The sequence below is a fragment of the Neofelis nebulosa genome, chromosome 16 (genome assembly GCF_028018385.1).
Source record: "Neofelis nebulosa isolate mNeoNeb1 chromosome 16, mNeoNeb1.pri, whole genome shotgun sequence".
Taxonomy (NCBI): Eukaryota; Metazoa; Chordata; class Mammalia; order Carnivora; family Felidae; genus Neofelis; species Neofelis nebulosa.
Window position 1 is genome coordinate 19,754,243 of NC_080797.1, and position 10,050 is coordinate 19,764,292.

Consider the following 10,050-nt stretch of genomic DNA (forward strand, 5'->3'; position numbering starts at 1 on the left):
CTCCGCACCCACCTCAGACCCTTTCTGGAACAAGATGTAGTTCAGGCAGGTAAATAAAATTGTCCATTGAAGGTTGGAGTTTCAGAATAGAAACTGTTAAAAATAAGCATTCAACATGGACGAGAGCCCATTCTCTACAGGAAGTAAGTTTAGGGTAAAAATCGGATGGTATTCTTCATGTTTGTAGAATAATTTTTATGACATGGAACCTGCCCAACATAATCATGGACTGCTCCAGAATAGTGAGTGGAAAAGGCAGAGGTTTAAAGGAAGAATACCAGCTGGGTGCAACTGGCCAAAACATAATTTTCTTTCCAGTAACACGGTAGAGTAGACAGGATGATCTTCAAGGCCCCCCAGAGCCCTCATAACTGAGATCTTAGACTCAGAAAGACTTTTAAAAGAGATGCATCTCATTACACGTGGGAGGTGCTCAAAATGCCTTGAATGAGGATGACGATGATAATAGATGTTTTCTGAGTTACCGTAATTAATGAAACGGGCATCCAAAGCAGTAGTGGCTGAAGCCAGCTTGCATCGGCTCATAAGAACTGATTATGGGCTTATCTTCCCAACCCCGTGTCCAGTGACAGCATGTTGTTGGCCTGAAATCAGTCGTGGTGAGAGCATTTACACCACAGAAATTGGCAAACAGTATAAACCATGGCTACTCCTCGACTCCCCTCACCCCGCCTTGCTCCTTACCCAGAGTCAGTTTACCGGCCTATCACGGTCTGCTTGCTTAAATCTAATATAATTGTCTAAGTGCCCTAGCCTGGGTGCAATTAAACTGGATTGGAAACCTCTTCCCACTCCTTCATGTGGACTGGCTGACCTCTCCAGATGCACGTGGGTTGACCCTAGGATTCCTCCTGGGTCCAGGTTGAAACTTTGGAGTCACTTATGAATTTTGGTTCTTTTTTTTCCATCCCAGCTCCTGGCTCAGCTCCTTCCTGCTTGTCCCTACTTTCTCCCACCCACCACACACTGGGGTTATAAACACCGTTTGGAAATGTGTGACCACTTTACATTTTTATAGAGGGCACCCCAAAGAGTTGTATGGCTAGCCTGAGAGAGGAAGGGGAGAAAGTTGTAAAGAAAGATGGTGAGGCTCCGGGTACTGTGATGGGGGGTCAATGGGAGGGAGTCAGCTCATGCCCCAAACCTCTGTCGAGAAGCCTACTAGGGTCTCCTTGGGACTGAGCCCTTCTCAGCAATGCGTCACTCCTCCCTCAAGTGTAGTCTGGATGAGAGCCAGGGGTTTACTTTTCCTCTCTTGAGAACATGTGGAGAGCAGAGTAAACAAGAAGTTGTACTCTTGCAGAACAAGTTTGAATTGCAGAAAACCTAGAATGCAGAGCCTCTCTCCAAAGGGAGATATTTTTGTGTGTGACTGAATTTCACGTCTGGCAAAGGCTGCCAGTCTAAGGATAGGGCAAGACAGTCAGCTCACTCTGCTGAGAACTAGCTTTGTTCCAATTCTCCCTGTCCCCAAGGGCTGGCATCCCTATGTGGTTACTCAGTGTTTCTGGGCTTATAGAGCACAGGTCTCTACTTATCTTTCTGGCTGTAGTCTCCAAACCCTCTGGCTTAGGTCCTAAGTTCAGATGTCCGTCCAGGTCCCCATACCTGAGCCTGGAACCACCTATACCTCCTTGGCAAGTTTCCCCTTGGGCTTCAGGCATACAGCTACTGAGGGGACCCATTGAGATAGAGTCCTGGGACATGGCTTGTGTTTTCCAGGCTCTTTGTCCCTGACGGGCCCCAGCTCTGTGACAGGCACCTTGGGTGGCTCTCTGAGTGTGCAGTGTCAGTATGAGGAAGAGTACCAGAGTTATAAAAAATACTGGTGCCGAGGGCAGAATGAGGGCACATGTGACAATATTGTGGAGACCCAGGGAGAAGCAAAAGAAAAGAATGGTCGCGTGTCTATCAGAGACCATGCTGATCGCCTTACCTTCATCGTGACCATGGAGAACCTCACTGCAGACGATGCTGGATCCTACTGGTGTAGAGTTCGGAAAACATGGTACCTGGGCTTCTGGTCATCTGGCACTTCAGTCCAGGTTAAGGTGTCTGTTTCCCCAGGTAAGAGATCTTCTCACTCCATCAGCAGAGCTTATGGGACATGACTGAACATGGGGATGAGGATGGGTGCCATACTGAAGAGTGTCTTTAGGCCTTGTCTAGTCCTTAGTCCCAGTGGTGTTGGGAAGAGCTTATGATGAGGGCAGAGAGAGAGGTGACTGACCCTTTAGCCTTGGCATGGGTGGGGGTGTGTAGCCCAAGGTGCCCTCACTCTCTCTCTCCATTGCCTGGGAGGCCCCTCCCTGCTGGACCAAGGCTATTTCCACATGCCCTTTGGAAACCTGCACTAAAGGAAATAAGCTCTTTGTATATACATCTTCAGCTTGCTCACAGAACATTCCCTCTACTATACTGTCCTGAAATTAACCTCACTCCTCTCATTTCAAAAAATAAGCTTCTTGAGTGGAAGCTGCTCCTTCTCCTACCTCGATGTGCTATAGGGCTGTGAAGCTGTGTCCAAATTCTCCCACCCCTTCATTACAGCTTCCAACCTATTACTGTCCTATCTGCCTCCTTTAACACTTGTGTCACATGGCCACACCCCTCTACCTGTCCTTTGCATGGCCTTCCATTAGCTTCTAGTTTACTCCCTAATCCCTGCCATTGTCTTGGGAGTTTTTAATGAATAACTAGTCCAACATCCTTTTCTTGGGTTCCATGACCTTCTTGACTGCAGTGGCCCACATTTCCACTTTCCAGAATTCCACTCCATGGCAACATTGCACAGCTTGCTGTCACCCAAAACTGGCCCATGTTCAGAACCCTACACTCAGACATTGTACTTTTGGACAGCTTTCTGTGCATCAGCTTTCCCACACCCTCACCCCCACTGGCCCTATCTATTCTCAACCTCACATATGCCTCCAATCCTTTGATGCCTCTCTCCATTCTCTCCCCATTTATTACCCATCCTGCTCCTGCCCTGATCTCACTTCCTTCCTCAACCCTCATGGAAGACTACATTTTCTTCTCTCACCAGTACCCTCCACTCTTGTGCACCATTTCCCTACCTACTTCTCGAAAACTTAATCCCTGGATCCATCTTAAAATTAGAGCGAGCAACCATTGGGGGTTGCCCAGGACTGGCAAGTTCCTTGGGATGCAGGACTTTCAGTGCTACAACTGGAAAAGTCCCAGGCAAGCTAGGGCAAATTCATCCCCTACCTAAAATCTATTTGCTCCAGTACTGCTGAAGAATAGTCACAGAAGGCACCTATGGGTGTCAATACAAATTCATGGTTTCTAATATGACCCTCCTGTTCTTCTACCTTACTAAGGGCGTACTTGATACCAGATGTGAACTCTCTCAATTTCTTTTCTTCTGGCCTTATACACTTCTGTGATGCTTAACTCATTCTTCCCTCTTTCCCTTCTAGGTGGAAGGAAGTTTCCTTCTGTTCAATAACAGTCATCCTGAAGCTGGCTTCTCACCCTGTAGCTCCTTGCCTCTCCATTCCCTTGAGCCAAATTCTCTCTTTGCGCATCTGTATCCTTCTTCCATCGATTATCCACACTCTTTACCTCAACCTGGAAACAGGCTCGAGTCCTAAAACTATCTTGTAATCCCTGCGGCCTCCGCTAGGCGTCACCATCCCTCATGTCTTTCCTTTGTCTGCCTGGAAAGTAGCTGAGGTCCATGTCCTCCTTTGTGCTCCTGCTGCACTTGATGGAGTCTGCCCCTGTACTCACTTTCTATTGACCTGACTCCATCTATTTAGACTCATCCCTGTCCCTCCTCCCTCTGGGGCTCCTCGTCAGCTGGGGAAGCCCCTGAGAGACCCCTGTTGTCACCCCAGGCAGAGTCAGACTTGGGATGGAAAGAAAGACCTGGCACTTACTAGAGATGGCTTTTATGACCAGTTCTGAAAAAGTCTCACTTGGTCCCTGAGGGGCTCACTCCATCCAGGAGGTGGCCTGGGTCTAGCTTCAGAGTCCCTTTTGTGAGTGGGTGATGGTGTGCAACATTGGGTCCAAATGGGCACTTCATGCATGGCTAGGGAGAGGGCAGCACCTGATGTGTGACTTGTCTCTAGCACCACGTAAAACCGCAGAGGAGACCACATGTCAAGCTGCATCTGACATCTTTCCGGGGCTGAGTACCAAGCAGAACTTCAGTGCTGAGGAAGTGTTGATCCACTGCTCGGGGTAAGGGATCACAACCTACAAATCACAGAAGGGGTTCAGAAGCCTTATGGGACCTTTGGGTGGGGGCTGACAACACACCATGCTCTTTTTACCTCACTGCTGCTGGGTTTTCTTCCAGTTCTGGTCCTGATTTTTACATTCTCCATGGCTGCATGGGGATTCCTCACGGAAAATACCACTTGTTCTGTGAACCCTCTCCCACATGGGGCAGCTACAGGGAACCAGGAGGCTGGTTCAGGTGGATGTGCAGCCTCTCCCACCCCACCCCACCCCCTCTACTTCTCCACCTGGTTCTGGACTCCAGGTTCTGGTTCTGTCCTCCCAACCCGGGCTTGCCTCCAGAGGTCTTGGCTGTATCAGAGATCCTATACCAGGAGCCGCTTGTGGGGGCCAGGGCAGGGAGATGGACTGGCTCCAGGCTGTTTTTCTCCTCCCAAAGATACCCAGAAAAGGCCATGATGTTTCTGTCAGGTCCTGCAGGACAGAGGACAAGGATCAGGACTTTAAAGTGAGGGTGGGGGTGGCTTTCATGATCAAGGAAGGGGAGGGGGCCCAGAGAAGTGCTGCCCTGACACGTGTCCTTTCCAGGTTTGATCCTAAGTGATTTGGGCTCAGGTTGCAGGGACAGGTGGGGAGAGAAGGGTCCTGGCCCCACTCCCTTGAGGAGGCAGCTCACTTTCTGTCCCTATTTCCCCGGACAGGTCCTCGTCCAGCAGTGTCCACTTGCTGCTCCTGGTGTTCCTGAAGCTGCCCCTGTTCTTGACATTGGTGGGTGCTGTCCTCTGGGTGAACAGGCCTCTGAAAGGCCCTGGAGGAAGTCAGCCTGACAAAGAGAAGCCATCACATAGTGCACCGTCCCCAGGAAAGCCCTGTCCAGGAATACAGCCTTTCAGACCAGATAGAAGAGACCTTCAGACTCTGGACTCCAGGGCAGGGGGGCAGCAGTGCCTGGATTCTGGAGGCACCTAAGTCTTCTGGAGATATTGTTCCTGTATCTCAAGGGAGAATCCTGGGTCTTGGATGACACTTGTTGCAAGTGCTCAGGTGCAGGAAGGATGAGTCTCCTGGGCCAGTGTTTGGGGTCCTCCTCTCTCTATCCCAGATTCCTTGGCCCCTTGCTCTTATGCCTACCTCTCAAGGGCAAGAATTCTCTAGAGGTTACTGGAAAGTCCAGCCCTTTACTCTTTTCATTGCCACAAAAGCTCCTCAGCTCAGTGTCTCCCAGGGTAATAACCACCTCCTCCCTGTAGCCAGGAGGCTCCCTGAGGACTTACCCCGCATAGTCTCAGTCTTCGGGCTCAACAGGGCTTCAACCTCATTTGTGTCCCTGTGATCAGGGAATGTACGCTGTGCTCAAACATCTCTGCCTGGGCCGGCCATGACTGAAGAGCTTTCGGTTAAAGCCCTGGAGCTGGTTGGAGCTGCAGTGGGTGCCCCCAATATCACTCCCAGAATTCTCCACCCTTGTGGGCCTCCTGCACACAGGGCTGGTGGACAGTCCACTGTAGCAGAAGTGTGGCTGAAGCCACCTGTCAACAGTTGGTGCTTTCCATAGGAGAAGCAGACAGTTTTCTAAAGACAAGGCCACAGAGGTGAGGAGTACCTCCCCACATCAGGTTGACATGATGCCACAGCCACCACGGAGCACACCAGCCCTGGAAAGGGCTCTGTTGGGTTTGAATGCTCGTCAACGGCTCCCTCCCTGAAGTTTGCAGTGAGGCGCGCAGTCTGTTATAAGCACGTGTCACCATCTTCACTCAACTCCTTGTGTGTGGAGCAGCCCTCTCGTCTCCACCAAGCCCAAGCCTTCCCTGGGCTAGTGATGCCAGTTTCCAGAAAACACTCCAAGCTCCGGAGCACTGAGTTTGCAGGCAGGGCCGCCACACTCAGAACCTGAACCCTGGCGTGGCTCCCACAAGGGCAGGGCCATTGGAGGAGAGCCGGGACTGGCCCAGGACTCCGCTGAAGGAGAAATTCAGCCAGGGAGGCACACAGGGAGGTGTAGGAAGCACAATGATGGGCAAGAAAGAAGCTTATGATGTACTTTATTCTGTTCCAAAATTATTTCAAGCATTCTTGTTTCTTCACTTTCCAGATAAATTTTCAAGTAAACTTGTGTATGATCGGAATCGTATTAAACTTATAGATCAATACTGGGAACATTGACATCTTTACTATGTTGAGTCTTCCAGTCCATAAACATGGTATCTCTTGCAATTTAGTTAAATATTCCTTGGCTTCTATCACCAGTGTTTTGTAAATTTAAGTATCTGGATGTTGCATGTGTTCTGTTAGATTTATACCTGGGTATTTTGTCTTCTTTTTGAGCACTCGTGAACAACACTGTACTTTTCCTTTCATTTTCTACATGCTCATTGCTAGTTTACAAGTAAGATTGTGTGTGTAGGTGTGTATATGTGTGTGTATGCATATGTGTTTATGTATGTATGTATATGTGTTGGTATATATGTGTGTATGTGTGAGTGTGTGTATGTGTGTGCATGCATGTGTGTGTATGTATGTGTGTATATGTATGTATGTGTGTGTGTATCGATCTTTATTCATGCGACTTGTTAAATTAATTTACCAGTTCTAGCAGTTTGGTAAAAATTTTTGGATAGATTCTTTGGGATTTTCTACACAATTATGTTGCCTGCACAAAGGCACAGTTTTATTTTTTCCTTCCTAATCTGTGTGCTTTAGTGGTGTCCCGGAACCCCAGGAGCCCCTGGAAGGTCTTAAACATTCTGATGACTCTGTGGAGCATGTAGCATCGTGGACCCACTGTTTTCCGACATTTCTGCTTTTAAAAGAGAAGCCAGGAGTGAAGTGGCTCATGTGTACATATAGGCAACAACCTCCACTTAAATAAATATTGTGATCCAAGCAAAACCTATTCATAAGTTCATGCAATTCTCGGATGCAGTCTGTGACCAGTGAGTAAAGCAGAGAAAGTTCAGAGCATCGTTGTGTCTGCCTAGTACTTACACTGGGGCCACATGGTGCCCCCAGCAGACTTGGGACCTGACCTGTCCAGTGCACAGATGGACTCGCAGTATCGTGGTGTGGACCTCCTTGGGGCAGGTCCAAGTCTGCTCCCTGGCCTTATGACTGGGGGGCCGGGGCCTCAGCCCTTCTGGGCCCCTCATTCTTTAATCTGATGTGAAGGCACTATATTAAGATTCTTCCAGGTGGCAGCTCTAAACCGGGACTGTAAATTTCTTGACACTCCTGTTATTGAGAGTTGGGGGTGTGTCCCCTCCCCTTGAGTCTGGGTGGGCCAGGGCTGTGAGGTCAGTAGCTTAGAGCAGATTCCCAACTTTTCCCCTAATTATCCTCCTAAGGATATCCTCCTAATGATGTTGTTTAGTAATTTTCTTTTATTAGAACCCGCCCCCCCCGCCATAGGTATGAAATTTTAATACCAAAGATATACTATACGCCTATGTTCTATATCTCAATCAGTCGATCCATCTATCAACTGATCATCTATGTTTTGTACATAAAAATAATTTTCGGTATAAAAACAGCATTTTTTTCACCCCCCAAAAAACAGTGTTCATCGCCATCGGACATCAGAATGCATGGATAGAGTATGGTGACAGTGACCCTGTGTGACTTCTGAGGCAAGGCCCAAAGGAACCCTGTAGCTCCATCCTCCATTTCTTGAAATGTTTGTTTTGGATACTCTCCTTCTCAGAACCCAGGTCCACATGGAGAGGCCTCCTGTAGGATCTCAGGTCAACTATCAAGATTGAGATCAACCTGGCACATGCTCTAGACACGCAGAAAAGAAGCTTCCAGATGACAGTAGCACCCAGCCATTTAGGTCCCCCCCCCCACTGCCATTATGTCTTTCCAGCTGAAGCCCCAGAGTTTTTGGAGCAGAGACAGGCCATCCCTGCTGCACTCTGTCCAAATTCCTGACCACAGAATCTGTGACATGACAGGCAGATTGCTGTTTTGTGCCCTACAGAAGATCTAAGCAGAGAGAACTGGACGTTCCAGTCCCAGGCAGGACAGTTCAGAGGAACATGCTGCCTCTGCCGGATGCACAGTGGGCTGGGGGGAGGCCCCTGGGAGACATAGCCCTAGGAGACACAGCCCTGTGGTGGGAACCTGGGGCCGACTCCCCACGTGGTAACATGCATGGGCTCCTGGGCCTGGAGGTATTGCCCTTTTCAGAGGTGTGAATCAGAATCATGTGGGCTGGAGCTGTCAGCACTGGTCAGAACTTGTGTTCCCCACAAGAAGTCACCTGCTGCTGTAGAACACCCCCCTGCCTACCCAACCCTCTCTGCAGTGCCCTGACCACATTCTAAGGAAGTTTCTAGTTGAAAATGGACCAGCACCTTTCCTCACTGACAGACTCAAGGAGAGGAACACAGCACCAGCAAAATGCAGCTGGAAACATGTCAAGACATGTCTCCAGCAGCAAGGGAAATAAAAGCAAAAATGAACTTTTGGAACCTCATCAAGATAAAAACTTCTGCACAGCAAAGGAAACAATCAACAAAACTAAAAGTCAAACAGTGGAATGGGAGAAGATATTTGCAAATAACATATCAGATAAAGGGTCAGTATCAAAAATCTATAAGGAACTTATCAAACTCAACACATGAAAAACAAATAATCCAGTGAGGAAATGGGCAGAAGACATGAACAAACACTTTTCTAAAGAAGATATCCACAACGTGGATGGAACTGGAGAGTGTTATGCTAAGTGAAATAAGCCATACTGAGAAAGACAGATACCATATGTTTTCACTCTTATGTGGATCCTGAGAAACTTAACAGAAACCCATGGGGGAGGGGAAGGGAAAAAAAAAAAAGGAGGTTAGAGTGGGAGAGAGCCAAAGCATAAGAGACTGTTAAAAACTGAGAACAAACTGAGGGTTGATGGGGACTGGGAGGGAGGGGAGGGTGGGTGATGGGTATTGAGGAGGGCACCTTTTGGGATAAGCACTGGGTGTTATATGGAAACCAATTTGACAATAAATTTCATATATTGGAAAAAAAGAGAAGATATCCAGCTGGCCAACAGACACATGAAAAGATGCTCAACATCACTCATCATCAGTGATGATGTTTTGATACAAATCAAAACCACAATGAGATACAACCTCGCACTGGTCAGAGTGGCTAAAATTAACAATTCAGGAAACAGCAGATGTTGGCGAGGATGTGGAGAAATGGAAACTTTTTGCACTGTTGGTGGGAATGCAAACTGGTGCAGCCACTCTGGAAAGCAGTGTGGGCGTTCCTCAAAAAATTACAAATAGAATTACTTTATGACCCAGCAATAGCACTACTAGGAATTTATCCAAAGGATACAGGAGTACTGATTCATAGGGGCATATGTACCACAATTATTATAGCAGCACTATCAACAATAGTCAAATTATGGAAAGAGCCAAAATATCCATTAACTGATGGATAGATAAAGAAGATGTAGTATGTATATACAATGGAATATGACTCGGCAATGAAAAAGAATGAAATATTTCCATTTACAACAATGTGGATGGAACTGGAAGGTATTATGCTGAGTGAAATAAGTCAGTCAGAAAAAGACAGATATCGTGTTTTCACTCCATGTGGAATTTGAGAAACTTAACAGAAGACCATAGGGGATTGAAGGAAAAATCAATTACAAACAGAGAGGGAGGCAAACTCTAGGAGACTCTTAAATACAGAGAAAAAACTGAGGATTGACAGGGGTGAGGGTTAGAGGTTGGGGCAAATGGGAGATGGGCATTGAGGAGGGCACTTGTTGGGATGAACACTGAGTGTTGTATGTAAGTGATGAATCATGGG

General features: G+C 47.8%; 1 protein-coding gene across 1 annotated transcript in view; it reads left to right on the forward strand.

Annotated features, from left to right (window-relative positions):
* CD300E (CD300e molecule) overlaps positions 1-5,845 on the forward strand; it is a 7,858-nt gene extending 2,013 nt beyond the window's left edge. The window contains exons 3-5 of the mRNA XM_058705044.1: positions 1,744-2,088; positions 4,122-4,233; positions 4,935-5,845. Of these exons, the coding sequence (XP_058561027.1) occupies positions 1,744-2,088; positions 4,122-4,233; positions 4,935-5,202 (725 nt within the window). The 3' untranslated portion in view covers positions 5,203-5,845. The remainder of the gene's footprint in view (positions 1-1,743; positions 2,089-4,121; positions 4,234-4,934) is intronic.
* The last annotated feature ends 4,205 nt before the right edge of the window (positions 5,846-10,050 follow it).